Source organism: Oncorhynchus mykiss, chromosome 9 (genome assembly GCF_013265735.2).
Source record: "Oncorhynchus mykiss isolate Arlee chromosome 9, USDA_OmykA_1.1, whole genome shotgun sequence".
NCBI lineage: Eukaryota > Metazoa > Chordata > Actinopteri > Salmoniformes > Salmonidae > Oncorhynchus > Oncorhynchus mykiss.
Genome location: NC_048573.1, coordinates 74,460,681 through 74,476,688, shown reverse-complemented (window position 1 = coordinate 74,476,688; position 16,008 = coordinate 74,460,681). Strand labels below are relative to the sequence as shown.

Below are 16,008 nucleotides of genomic sequence, written 5' to 3'. Positions count from 1 at the left end.
TTGTTGTTCTGCCATACCCGTGCCAACCCACATTTAGAAAAGTATTCTAATTTATAACCTGTACCAGCCCCATTTCCCCGACCAGCAGGTACAGGCCTGGACTTACCTTCTTCTTCTTCTCACTGTGGTCAACGGTGCATAAAGATCTCCACAGTGTTGAATCCTCAGGGTAAATGTTACGGATCAAATCATGTAGTTGAGGGTCATGTCGTAACTTCATCTGTAACTCATTAACAGCTCTCCACATGACATTTAGGTCATACTGGTCTATGGCGCACATATGAAGGGTCTATGTATGAATTCTACGCAGTCAATGTAAAGTCAAATCAATTTTTCCCATTCATAAAGCACTTCAAGGTCATTAACTGTGCAGTGTGTCATCCGAGCTATAACACCAACATCAAGGGAAAGAGGGGGATACCTCGTCAGTTGTACAACTGAATGTATTCAACTGAAATGTGTCTTCCCGAATTTAACCCGACCCCTCTGAATCAGAGAGGTGCGGGGGCTGCTTTAATCTACCTCCACGTCTTCAGCGCAGTTGGTTAACTGCCTTGTTCAGGGGAAGAACAACATACCTTGTCAGCTCGGGGGATTCGATCCAGCAATCTTTCGCTTACTGGCCCAACTTTCTAACCGTAAGGCTAGCTGCCGTTAAAGGTCTATTTATGAATTCTAAGTGAAGTCAATTATATTACATGTCTAAATATAGCAATATTTATCTATTATAAACAGTGAAATAACATTGTTAACTAAATGTTTCATGAGTTTTATGATGACTTTGTAATGTTTATTAACCTTGTTTGAAAAGTGTTGACATTGTGCCAGGGGCTTAGCTAGCTAGCTACATTACTGAGTAAGGGGCTTAGCTAGCTACATTACTGAGTAAGGGTCTTAGCTAGCTAGCTACATTACTGAGTAAGGGTCTTAGCTAGCTAGCTATATTACTGAGTAAGGGTCTTAGCTAGCTAGCTACATTACTGAGTTAGGGTTACATTACTGAGTAAGGGGCTTAGCTAGCTAGCTACATTACTGAGTAAGGGTTTTAGCTAGCTAGCTACATTACTGAGTAAGGGTCTTAGCTAGCTAGCTATATTACTGAGTAAGGGTCTTAGCTAGCTAGCTACATTACTGAGTTAGGGTTACATTACTGAGTAAGGGTCTTAGCTAGCTAGCTATATTACTGAGTAAGGGTCTTAGCTAGCTAGCTACATTACTGAGTTAGGGTTACATTACTGAGTAAGGGGCTTAGCTAGCTAGCTACATTACTCAGTAAGGGTCTTAGCTAGCTAGCTATATTACTGAGTAAGGGTCTTAGCTAGCTAGCTACATTACTGAGTAAGGGGCAAATGCTAGCTAGCTACATTACTGAATAAGGGGGAAATTTTAGCTAGCTACATTACTGAGTAAGGGGCAAATGCTAGCTAGCTACATTACTGAATAAGGGGGAAATGCTAGCTAGCTACATTACTGAGTAAGGGGCAAATGCTAGCTAGCTACATTACTGAGTAAAGGGCAAATGCTAGCTAGCTACATTACTGAATAAGGGGGAAAATGCTAGCTAGCTACATTACTGAGTAAGGGGCAAATGCTAGCTAGCTACATTACTGAATAAGGGGGGAAATGCTAGCTAGCTATATTACTGAGTAAGGGTCTTAGCTAGCTAGCTACATTACCTAGTAAGGGGCAAATGCTTGCTAGCTGCATTACTGAATAAGGGGGAAATTTTAGCTAGCTACATTACTGAGTAAGGGGCAAATGCTAGCTAGCTACATTACTGAATAAGGGGGTAAATGCTAGCTAGCTACATTACTGAGTAAGGGGCAAATGCTAGCTAGCTACATTACTGAGTAAGGGGCAAATGCTAGCTAGCTACATTACTGAATAAGGGGGAAAATGCTAGCTAGCTACATTACTGAGTAAGGGGCGAATGCTAGCTAGCTACATTACTGAATAAGGGGGGAAATGCTAGCTAGCTACATTACTGAATAAGGGGGAAATGCTAGCTAGCTACATTACTGAGTAAGGGGCAAATGCTAGCTAGCTACATTACTGAATAAGGGGGGAAATGCTAGCTAGCTCAACTACCTTGTGTTCGTACATTTTACTCACTAAAATAGTTATTGCTATATGGGTCTGAAATGGGTAATTTCATTTAAATGGTTTGAATATACATCTTTGTTATATCCATTCAAGAAAAGTCAAACAAAATATTTTAAATAGTAGGATTCTTCAGCCAACAAATGTTTTCTTTGCTACATCTAGAAAATGGAAATAAAATGTTCATATTTCCTTTAACATAGTCTGTGTTCTTTACTTTTGACAAGGGAGGTACGTTTATGAATGTTTATGAATGTTTTATGAGGGTGGCAGGTAGCCTAGTGGTTAGCGCGTTGGACTAGTAACCAAAAGGTTGCTAGTTTGAATCCCTGAGCTGACAAGGTAAAAATCTGTTGTTCTGGCCCTGAACAAGGCAGTTAACCCACTGTCTCCTGGTAGGCTGTCATTGTAAATATGAATTTGTTCTTAACTGACTTAAATAAATGGGAAGTTATAATTGGGTTTACGTTGACTGCATACAATTAATATGTAGACCACAGTAACTTAACTGTGTTGTGGAGGAGGGCCGTTAATGAGTTATGACATGACCCTCAACTACACGATTTGATCCGTAACATTTACCCTGAGGATTCAACACTGTGGAGATCTTTATGCACCGTTGACCTCAGCGAGAAGAAGAAGAAGGTAAGTCACAGGCCTGTACCTGCTGCTGGTGGGGGAAATGGGGCTGGTACAGTGAATGGTGACATTCACTAAGGGCCCGATTCAGACTTAAGAAATGTGCTTCTAAGTACAGCTTTCCTACGCACCTCTCAGTAGTTGATATTTAGACTCATGCAGTTGTATAACGGGCTTTGCAGGTGTGGTTTCCTTGAGAATACATGTCATTCAACTGCTGAAAACCCTCCCATTAGCTGGCTAACAGATTTTCTCTTGGAGTTTTAATTCAATAGTGTTTTTCAGTACGTTTATTTAAAGCCATCCCTTTAAATTAGGTGTGCCTTTAATTAGAATTTTGTCAACAGACACTAGAGTATGTAGAGAACAGTTCAGAATATCAGGGATCAATGACAGAATGTCATTAATACACACATATTCATCTCCTGTTCAGCACCAACTGGTAGATTTAAAAAATACGCTGATCTAGTTTATTATTTAGGGTTAGGAAAGTATTTCTGAATAAAACATTTTTTTAAATGGTTTGGAGAGCCTTTACACACTAAATATATTGGTGAATCAAAAAATACAGTGATTTGATTCATCCTGAAAGTTGCCATATTCAGTTGTTCAATCCATGAAATATTGGAAGGTGAGAAAAGTGTACAATAGGGGTTGAACAGTAGTCCTATAAATCTACCAATCCTCATGAATCATGGGACTGTAATGACAACGGTCCTGTCGTTGTGCACCGCGCGCCAGGCTCCAGGTTTAAACTGCTACATATGATCTGTGTTCCATAATGATTCCAATAGGTTACATGTCATAAATAATTAGACAACTTGTAATACGTTAGCCTAATATGACCCACTATAGCTAGCGATCCTCAGGAACAACCACACCAACAGGACAGAGGGAATAAAGGTAAACTAACGATGTAATGGAACGATACAAAATGTGAGGAAACTAACACTAAAATGACAGTTATAAATGTGAGGAAACTAACACTAAAGTGACAGTTATAAATGTGAGGAAACCAACACTAAAGTGACAGTTATAAATGTGAGGAAACTAACACTAAAGTGAAAGTTATAAATGTAAGGAAACTAACACTAAAGTGACAGTTATAAATGTGAGGAAACTAACACTAAAGTGACAGTTATAAATGTGAGGAAACCAACACTAAAGTGACAGTTATAAATGTAAGGAAACACTAAAGTGACAGTTATAAATGTAAGGAAACACTAAAGTGACAGTTATAAATGTGAGGAAACTAACACTAAAGTGACAGTTATAAATGTGAGAAAACTAACACTAAAGTGACAGTTATAAATGTGAGGAAACACTAAAGTGACAGTTATAAATGTGAGGAAACTAACACTAATGTGACAGTTATAAATGTGAGGAACACTAAAGTGACAGTTATAAATGTAAGGAAACTAACTAAAGTGACAGTTATAAATGTGAGGAAACTAACACTAAAGTGACAGTTATAAATGTGAGGAAACTAACACTAAAGTGACAGTTATAAATGTGAGGAAACTAACACTAAAGTGACAGTTATAAATGTGAGGAAACTAACACTAAAGTGACAGTTATAAATGTGAGGAAACTAACATTAAAGTGACAGTTATAAATGTGAGGAAACTAACACTAAAGTGACAGTTATAAATGTGAGGAAACTAACACTAAAGTGACAGTTATAAATGTGAGGAAACTAACACTAAAGTGACAGTTATAAATGTGAGGAAACTAACACTAATGTGACAGTTATAAATGTGAGGAAACACTAAAGTGACAGTTATAAATGTGAGGAAACTAACACTAAAGTGACAGTTATAAATGTGAGGAAACTAACACTAATGTGACAGTTATAAATGTATGGAAACTAACACTAATGTGACAGTTATAAATGTAAGGAAACACTAAAGTGGCAGTTATAAATGTGAGGAAACACTAAAGTGACAGTTATAAATGTGAGGAAACACTAAAGTGACAGTTATAAATGTGAGGAAACTAACACTAAAGTGACAGTTATAAATGTAAGGAAACTAACACTAAAGTGACAGTTTTAAATGTGAGGAAACACTAAAGTGACAGTTATAAATGTGAGGAAACACTAAAGTGACAGTTATAAATGTGAGGAAACTAACACTAAAGTGACAGTTATAAATGTGAGGAAACTAACACTAATATGACAGTTATAAATGTAAGGAAACTAACACTACATCAAGGCACAAGGCGAGACCCAGATGCAGACCCAGGAGGCAGATGGTTGGAGTCTTACAATATTTAGTAATCAAAAGGGGTAGTCAAGAGAATGGTCCTGGAACAGGCAAAAAGGTCAAAACCAGATCAGAGTCCAGGAGGTACAGAGTGGCAGACAGACTCGTGGTTAAGGTAGGCAGAACGGTCAGGCAGGTGGGTGCAAAGTCCAGAAACAGGGAGGACTAGAAAAAGGAGAATGCAAAGAACAGGAGAACGGGAAAACCGCTGGTTGACTTGGAAATACACAAGACGAACTGGCACAGAGAGATAAATACACTGAGGAAAATAAGACCTGGGGTGGAGACAATCACAAGGGCAGGTGAAACAGATCAGATTAGATCAGATTAGTGTGACACACTAAAGTGACAGTTATAAATGTGAGGAAACTAACACTAAAGTGACAGTTATAAATGTAAGGAAACTAACACTAAAGTGACAGTTATAAATGTAAGGAAACTAACACTAAAGTGACAGTTATAAATGTTAGGAAACTAACACTAAAGTGACAGTTATAAATGTGAGGTAAATACACTGAGGAAAATAAGACCTGGGGTGGAGACAATCACAAGGGCAGGTGAAACAGATCAGATTAGATCAGATTAGTGTGACACACTAAAGTGACAGTTATAAATGTGAGGTAAATAAACTGAGGTAAATAAGACCTGGGGTGGAGACAATCACAAGGGCAGGTGAAACAGATCAGATTAGATCAGATTAGTGTGACACACTAAAGTGACAGTTATAAATGTGAGGTAAATAAACTGAGGTAAATAAGACCTGGGGTGGAGACAATCACAAGGGCAGGTGAAACAGATCAGATTAGATCAGATTAGTGTGACACACTAAAGTGACAGTTATAAATGTTAGGAAACTAACACTAAAGTGACAGTTATAAATGTGAGGTAAATACACTGAGGAAAATAAGACCAGGGGTGGAGACAATCACAAGGGCAGGTGAAACAGATCAGATTAGATCAGATTAGTGTGACACACTAAAGTGACAGTTATAAATGTGAGGTAAATAAACTGAGGTAAATAAGACCTGGGGTGGAGACAATCACAAGGGCAGGTGAAACAGATCAGATTAGATCAGATTAGTGTGACACACTAAAGTGACAGTTATAAATGTGAGGTAAATACACTGAGGTAAATAAGACCTGGGGTGGAGACAATCACAAGGGCAGGTGAAACAGATCAGATTAGATCAGATTAGTGTGACACACTAAAGTGACAGTTATAAATGTGAGGTAAATACACTGAGGTAAATAAGACCTGGGGTGGAGACAATCACAAGGGCAGGTGAAACAGATCAGATTAGATCAGATTAGTGTGACACACTAAAGTGACAGTTATAAATGTGAGGAAACTAACACTAAAGTGACAGTTATAAATGTGAGGTAAATACACTGAGGTAAATAAGACCTGGGGTGGAGACAATCACAAGGGCAGGTGAAACAGATCAGGGTGTGACACACTAAAGTGACAGTTATAAATGCTTGTACAGTTAAAGTCGGAAATTTACATACACTTAGGTTGGAGTCATTAAAACTAGTTTTTCAACCACTCCACAAATTTCTTGTTAAGTTAACAAATTATAGTTTTGGCAAGTCGGTTAGGGCATCTACTTTGTGCACGACACAAGTCATTTTTCCAACAATTTTTCCAACAATTGTTTACAGACAGATTTTTTCACTTATAATTGACTGTATCACAATTCCAGTGGGTCAGAAATGTACATACACTAAGTTGACTGTGCCTTTAAACAGCTTGGAAAATTCCCAAAAATGATGTCATGGCTTTAGAAGCTTATGATAGGCTAATAGACATAATTTGAGTCTATTGGAGGTGTACCTGTGGATGTATTTCAAGGCCTACCTTCAAACTCAGTGCATCTTTGCTTGATATTGTGAGGAAATCAAAAGAAATCAGCCAAGACCTCAGAAAAAAATGATAGACCTCCACAAGTCTGGTTCATCCTTGGGAGCAATTTCCAAACACCTGAAGGTACCAAGTTCATCTGTACAAACAATAGTACGCAAGTATAAACACCATGGGACCACGCAGCCGTCATACCGCTCAGGTAGGAGACACGTTCTGTCTCCTAGAGATGAACGTACTTTGGTATGAAAAGTGCAAATCAATCCCAGAACAACAGCAAAGGACCTTGTGAAGATGCTGGAGGAAACAGGTACAAAAGTATCCATGTCCACAGTAAAACGAGTCCTATATCAACATAACCTGCTAGCAAGGAAGAAGCCACTGCTCCAAAACCACCATAAAAAAGCCAGACTATGGTTTGCAACTGCACATGCGGACAAAGATTGTACTTTTGGGAGAAATGTCCTCTGGTCTGATGAAACAAAAATAGAACTGGTTGGCCATAATGACCATCAAGGAAGAAGCCACTGCTCCAAAACCACCATAAAAAAAGCCAGACTATGGTTTGCAACTGCACATGTGGACAAAGATTGTACTTTTTGGAGAAATGTCCTCTGGTCTGATGAAACAAAAATAGAACTGTTTGGCCATAATGACCATCGTTATGTTTGGAGGAAAAAGGGAGAGGCTTGCAAGCCGAAGAACGCCATCCTAACCATGAAGCACGGGGGTGGCAGCGTCATGTTGTGGTGGTGCTTTGCTGCAGGAGGGACTGGTGCACTTCACAAAATAGATGGCATCATAAGGTAGAAAAATTATGTGGATATATTGAAGCAACATCTCAAGACATCAGTCAGGAAGTTAAAGCTTGGTCGCAAATGGGTCTTCCAAATGGACAATGACCCCAAGCATACTTCCAAAGTTGTGGCAATGGGGCTTAATTAAGGACAACAAAGTCAAGGTGTTGGCCATAATGACCATCGTTATGTTTGGAGGCTAAATGGGGAGGCTTGCAAGCCGAAGAACACCATCCCAACTGGAAGGCTACCCAAAACGTTTGACCCAAGTTAAACAATTTAAAAGGCAATGCTACCAAATACTAATTGAGTAAATGTAAACTTCTGAACCACTGGGAATGTGATGAAAGAAAAGCTAAAATGAATCATCAACTTGCCTACCTGGTTAAATAAAGGTGAAATAAATAAATACAAATGGGTCTTCTAAATTGTCAATGACCCCAAGCATACTTCCAAAGTTGTGGTAAAATGGCTTCAGGACAACAAAGTCAAGGTATTGGAGTGGCCATCACAAAGACCTGACCTGAACCCTATAGGACGTTTGTGGGCCGAACTGATAAAGCGTGTGTGAGCAAGGAGGCCTACAAACCTGACTCAGTTACACCAGCTCTGTCATGGAGGAATGGGCCAAAATGCACACAACTTAATGTGGGAAGCTTGTGGAAGGCTACCCGAAACGTTTGACCCAAGTTAAACAATTTAAAGACAATGCTACCAAATACTAATTGAATGTATGTAAACTTCTGACCCACTGGGAATGTGATGAAAGAAAATAAAAGCTGAAATAAATAATTCTCTCTACTATTATTCTGACATTTCACATTCTTAAAATAAAGTTGTGATCCTATCTGACCTAAGACAGGGATTTTTTACTAGGATTAAATGTCAGGATTTGTGAAATATATTAATATATTTTTGCTAAGGTGTATGTAAACTTCCTACTTCAACTGTAGGTTTAACTGACAGTGGCTACTGATAGTGTCACATTTTTAACACAATGCAAATTGTAAAAAAATACAGTGAAAAGTTCAGGCATATCATTAAAACATTCTAGAAATCGTAAAATCAAAGTGGGAGGTTAGGTGCTGTACTGTCATTTGTGAAGCCTATATCCTATAAACTTCACAGTGGAAAAGGTGATATGCTTCAGTTTGCTGCCATATGTTGATAAATTGATATGTTGATAAGTTGATATGTTGATATGTTGATATGTTGATATGTTGATATGTCGATATGTCAATATGTTGACATGTTGACATGTTGATATGTTGATATGTTGATATGTTGATAAGTTGATATGTTGATATGTTGATATGTTGATATGTTGATAAGTTGATATGTTGATATGTTGATATGTTGATAAGTTGATATGCTGATATGTTGATAAGTTGATATGTTGATAAGTTGATATGTTGATAAGTTGATATGTTGATATGTTGATATGTTGATATGTTGATATGTCGATATGTCGATATGTCGATATGTCGATAAGTTGATATGTTGATATGTTGATATGTTGATATGTTGATATGTTGATAAGTTGATATGTTGACATGTTGATAAATTGATATGTTGATATGTCGATATGTTGATAAGTTGATATGTTGATATGTTGATATGTTGATATGTCGATATGTCAATATGTCGATATGTTGATAAGTTGATATGTTGATATGTTGATATGTTGATAAGTTGATATGTTGATAAGTTGATATGTCGATAAGTTGATAAGTTGATATGTCGATAAGTCGATATGTTGATATGTTGATAAGTTGATATGTTGATAAGTTGATATGTTGATAAGTTGATATGTTGATAAGTTGATATGTTGATATGTTGATAAGTTGATATGTTGATAAGTTGATATGTTGATATGTTGATAAGTTGATATGCTTCAGTTTGCTGCCATATGACTGGTTTCACATGTGTCTCCAGCGATCATAAGGTCAAATAGATCTAAAACAATGTATTTATATTTCCAATCGCCTTTTCCAATCGGCTTACTCATTTACCTAGATTTTATCAATAGCCCTTATCAGTTTGTAAATTACAGTGCGTGGAGAATTGTTTTTCATAGGGGTGTACTATATATTGGTGAAAATATCGGAATCGAACAATATTAGCTAAGAATGCCGACATCGGTATCGGCCCGATGTCTAGTTTAACGCCGATGTGCAAAAGCGGTGTCAAAGCAGACGTGCATACCTATATAACATAGGTAGATGACCTACATACCTATATAACGTAGGTAGATGACCTACATACCTGTATAACGTAGGTAGATGACCTACATACCTATATAACGTAGGTAGATGACCTACATACCTGTATAACGTAGGTAGATGACCTACATACCTATATAACGTAGGTAGATGACCTACATACCTATATAACGTAGGTAGATGACGTAATGAGGCCACGTAAAATGTTGCACTACACGGGCAACACAGCATTCCTAACCTAGCCCACAATGTCTGCTGTGCGGATTGAGCAGTCAACAAGACGAGCAGTCATTTTGAAAGAGTTGAAACGTTCAGCGAGAGAAATCAAAGGCGAAATCGATTAACACCAAGATAAGGGGAATTCATTGCCCTTGACAATCAATCGTTCTCTGTCGTGGGTGATGTTGGTTTTCGTGACTGGCCGAGCACCGGCACACACTACCGAGTGCACCATTTTTCAGATGTTGCCTTACTTTAGTTACACAGTAATAGCGTCACTGCTATTAGCTTCACGACACACTGCGGAACGCCGTTCGGGTCTTTGCGTGTCAAAAAAGATCCACGTCAAATAACACTAGTTGACAATAACACTATTTGATGCGCTAAATACGCTTTTAATTTGACACATCAAATAACACAATTATTCAATAATGTTGTGTGTTCTGAATTTGCACATGCAAGCCAAACGCCACCACTACTATCAGTAGCACTGTCAAAGCTGTACAAAAATGTCTGCAAACAAGCAACCACCGGCCACGAACGATGTGTTTACAATACCGCGTTGGTAATAAAGCATTATTTGTTCGTCCGCAACTTCTGGGCTAGCTAGCATTAGCTTGGTACCTAGCTAGCACCAATGTAACCAGCCTGAAAACAATGACCAGTAGAAACTGCAGTCATTTTCATTATTCTTAGCAATGATTTAGGGATCCTTGTGAGTAAGTATTAGCTAGGTTGCCACTTGTTGGTCACCTGTTGAAATTGAACTTCGGTTCATGAAAATAAATAGCTAGCCAGCTACATAACTCTGTTGCCCAAAGCTAACGTTGTAAGCAGACAGCTAGCTTCATCTGGCTAGTGAGGCTTGACCGGACTGGGTTATGTGTTGTGAAGCTAGCCACAATAGGGTTAGGCACAATAGTGGAATTTGCGGTTTGCCTTCAAAATAAAAGTACCTCTGAAAATGATGCAAATAAAATAAAATAAAATTGTATTAGTAACATGCGCCGAATACAACAGGTGTAGGTAGACCTTACAGTGAAATGCTTGCTTACGAGCCCTTAATTAACTAACAATGCATTTTTAAAAAATACAGATAAGAGTAAGAAATAAAAGTAACAAGTAATTCAAGAGCAGCAGTAAAATAACAATAGCTAGACTATATACAGGGGGGTACCGGTACAGAGTCAGTGGGGGGGCAGGGTAGCCTAGTGGTTAGAGCGTTGGACTAGTAACCGGAAGGTAGCAAGTTCAAACCCCTGAGCTGACAAGGTACAAATCTGTCGTTCTGCCCCTGAACAGGCAGTTAACCCACTGTTCCTAAGCCGTCATTGAAAATAAGAATTTGTTCTTTAACTGACTTGCCTAGTTAAATAAAGGTAAAATAAAAAATGTGAGGGGGCTAATATGTACATGTAGGTAGAGTTATTAAAGTGACTAGATGATAACAACAGAGAGTAGCAGCAGTGTAAAAGAGTGGAAAGTTCAGGCATATAGTCTGCAAACAGAAGGTTACAATTGGTATATTTAGACTAGATAGTGTTAAACAAGGTTGGAATATTAAGCATTGAAATGTGGAGTCTACTCTTCCTCGGGGATAGTGTTCAATACACATTCACAGCTGTTTCAGAGTCCCGCAATAAGAGCTACGACACTAAGGTTCTCTGGGTGTCACTGAGTAGACTGATGTCATTGATCCACAATCCATAGGTAATGCTGTACAGTGAAATAAGTATGTATCCATTGTGATTTTAACAGATTTTTATTGTCTTTGTTGATTTTATATAACAATATTCCAACTTCGTTTAGCATGATCTATTAAATGATGGCATAATTCTACTACTTGTATTCATTTGCATCACTGTCAATGACATGCTTTTATTTTGAAGGCTAATCGCAAAGTCCACTATTGTGGCTAATCCTTATTTTGGCTAGCTTCACATAGATAGGTCCGACCACCATTAATCAAATAAGACCTCTCTTATAAATTAGGGTTATTTTAGGTGATGACACCTAGCTATATAGTTAGCTAGCTAACTATAGCTACTGAAACAGATTATGTCGTTTTGCTATGTTTTTGGGGAAGCACATTGTTTGCCTCCATGAGCTAGCTAGCTTTCTTTTATGACCAGCACTGTAGGTGCTCGAGACAACTTTGCCAGCATCATAGCATAGGTATCAATGAATCGTTGTGACATATGAAATACAAGTGATAGTGTAATCAATGTGTCAACTGCTCCCTTCACACAACAGTGCAAACTGGCCCTAACCAGAATAGAAAGAGGAGTGGGAGGCCCCGGTGCACAACTGAGCAAGAGGACAAGTACATGAAGGGAGTAGTACACAGCGTTGTACGAGATCTTCAGTTTTTTGGCAATTTCTCGCATTGAATAGCCTTAATTTCTTAGAACAAGAATAGACTGACGTGATTCAGAAGAAAATTCTTTGTTTCTAGACATTTTGAGACTGTAATCGAATCCTCAAATGCTGATGCTCCAGATACTTAACTAGTCAAAAGAAGGCCAGTTGTATTGCTTCTTTAATCAGCACATAATTAACATAATTGCAAAAGGGTTTTCTAATGATAAATTATACTTTTAAAATGATACACTTGGATTAGCTAACACAACATGCCATTGGAACACAGGAGTGATGGTTGCTGATAATGGGCCTCTGTGCACCTATGTAGATATTCCATAAAAAATCAATCGTTTCCAGCTACAATAGTAATTTACAACATTAACCATGTCTACACTGTATTTCTGATCAATTTGATGTTATTTTAATACTATATATTACTATTAAATATTATTACTATGTATTACTAATATATATTACTACTATATATTACTAATATATTACTATTATATATTACTACTATATATTACTTCTATATATTACTATTATATATTACTACTATATATTACTATTATATATTACTTCTATATATTACTACTATATATTACTATTATATATTACTTCTATGTATTACTATTATATATTACTATTATATATTACTACTATATAGTACTACTATATATTACTATTATATATTACTACTATATATTACTATTATATATTACTACAATATATTACTACTATATATTACTATTATATATTACTTATATATATTACTACTATATATTACTATTATATATTACTTATATATATTACTATTATATATTACTTCTATATATTACTATTATATATTACTTCTATGTATTACTACTATATATTACTAATATATATTACTTCTATATATTACTACTATATATTACTATTATATATTACTACTATATATTACTTCTATATATTACTACTATATATTACTTCTATATAGTACTATTATATATTACTTCTATATATTACTATTATATATTACTTCTATATATTACTACTATATATTACTATTATATATTACTACTATATATTACTATTATATATTACTTCTATGTATTACTACTATATATTACTATTATATATTACTACTATATATTACTATTATATATTACTTCTATGTATTACTACTATATATTACTAATATATATTACTTCTATATATTACTACTATATATTACTATTATATATTACTACTATATATTACTATTATATATTACTTCTATGTATTACTACTATATATTACTAATATATATTACTTCTATATATTACTACTATATATTACTATTATATATTACTACTATATATTACTTCTATATATTACTACTATATATTACTTCTATATAGTACTATTATATATTACTTCTATATATTACTATTATATATTACTTCTATATATTACTACTATATATTACTATTATATATTACTATTATATATTACTTCTATGTATTACTACTATATATTACTACTATATATTACTATTATATATTACTACTATATATTACTATTATATATTACTACTATATATTACTATTATATATTACTATTATATATTACTACTATATATTACTACTATATATTACTATTATATATTACTATTATATATTACTACTATATATTACTTCTATATATTACTACTATATATTACTATTATATATTACTACTATATATTACTATTATATATTACTTCTATATATTACTATTATATATTACTATTATATATTACTTACAGCATTTTTCTCTCTCTCCCTTTGTTTACATGTCTGTTTGTGTGTGCATGTATGTGATTGTGTGTACATGTATGTGATTGTGTGTACATGTATGTGATTGTGTGTACATGTATGTGATTGTGTGTACATGTATGTGATTGTGTGTACATGTATGTGATTGTGTGTACATGCATGTGATTGTGTGTACATGTATGTGTCTGTGTGTACATGTATGTGATTGTGTGCATGTATTCATGTGTGTGTCCACGAAGGAGAGGTCCGTGGCCAAAGGGGGGATGACATGCGTGTTCCCAGGCTGTTAACATCGCTGAGGATTATAAGACTATTAGACTGCCAAGAGCTGTCAAGCCATGATGGACATACTGGTAACTTAACCTAACGTCTGTCTGTCTGTCTGTCTGTCTGTCTGTCTGTCTGTCTGTCTGTCTGTCTGTCTGTCTGTCTGTCCCCTCTCTCTCATCCCCTCTTCCCTCACTCTCCCTCCCTCCCTCCCTCGCTCCCTCTCTCTCCCTCTTTCTCTCGCTCTCACTTTCTCTCTCTCTCTCTCTCTCTCTCTCTCTCTCTCTCTCTCTTTCTCTCTCTCTCTCTCTCTCTCTCTCTCTCTCTCTCTCCCTGTCTGTTTCTCTTTCTCTCTTTTCTCAATTGAATTTCAATTCAATTTAAGGGTTGTATTGGCATGGGAAACATATGTTTACATTGCCAAAGCAAGTGAAATAGATCATAAACAAAAGTTAAACAAACAATAACAATTACCTGTAAACATTACACTCAGAAAAGTTCCTAGAGAATAAAAACATTATTAATGTCATATTTAAGTGCAAATAGTTAAAGTACAAAAGGCAAAATAAATAAACATAAATATGGGTTGTATTTACAATGATGTTTGTTCTTCACTGGTGTGATGGCACACTGTGGTATTTCACCCAATAGATAGATTTGGGTTTGTTTTCAAATTCTTTGTGGATCTGTTTAATCTGAGAGAAATATGTGTCTCTAATATGGTCATACATTTAGCAGGAGGTTAGGAAGTGCAGCTCAGTTTCCACCTCATTTTGTGGCCAGTGTGCTCCTAGCCTGTCTTCTCTTGAGAGCCAGGTCTGTCTACGGCGGCCTTTCTCAATACCAAGGCTATGCTCACTGAGTCTGTACATAGTCAAAGCTTTCCTTAAGTTTGGGTCAGTGAAAGTGGACAGGTTTTCTGCCACTGTGTACTCTCTGTTTAGGGACAAATAGCATTCTAGTTTGCTTTGTTTTTTGACAATTATCTTTTTGATTTGTCATGATTCTGCGTGCAGAGTCTCAATTTGGTGTTTGTCCCATTTTGTGAATTCTTGGTTGGTGAGCGGACCCCAGACCTCACAACCATAAAGGGCAATGGGTTCTTTAACTGATTCATGTATTTTTAGCCAGATCCTAATCAGTATGTTGCATTTTATGTTCCTTTTGATGGCCAAGAAAGCCCTTCTTGCCTTGTCTCTCAGCTCATTCACTGCTTTGTGGAAGTTACCTGTGGCGCTGATGTTTAGGCTGAGGTATGTGTAGTTTTATGTGTGCTCTAGGGCAACGGTGTCTAGATGGAATTTTTGGAACACCATTATTTTTTGTCTTACTGAGATTTACTGTCAGGGCCCAGGTCTGTCAGGGCCCAGGTCTGTCAGGGCCCAGGTCTGTCAGGGCCCAGGTCTGACTGAATCTGTGCAGAAGATCTAGGTGCTGCTGTAGGCCCTTCTTGGTTGATGACAGAAGCACCAGATCATCAGCAAACAGTAGACGTTTGAC

At 36.4% G+C, this 16,008-nt stretch overlaps 1 protein-coding gene across 3 annotated transcripts in view; it reads left to right on the top strand.

The window, feature by feature from the left end:
• LOC118966122 (regulator of G-protein signaling 17-like) overlaps positions 1 to 16,008 on the top strand; it is a 125,917-nt gene that overhangs the window by 26,300 nt on the left and 83,609 nt on the right. Inside the window, exon 2 of one of the 3 annotated variants that reach the window (XM_036989039.1) lies at positions 14,481 to 14,594. The exons of the other annotated variants lie outside the window; for them this stretch is intronic. Within the exon in view, the coding sequence (XP_036844934.1) occupies positions 14,580 to 14,594 (15 nt within the window). The 5' untranslated portion in view covers positions 14,481 to 14,579. The remainder of the gene's footprint in view (positions 1 to 14,480; positions 14,595 to 16,008) is intronic. 3 annotated transcript variants of the gene reach the window in all.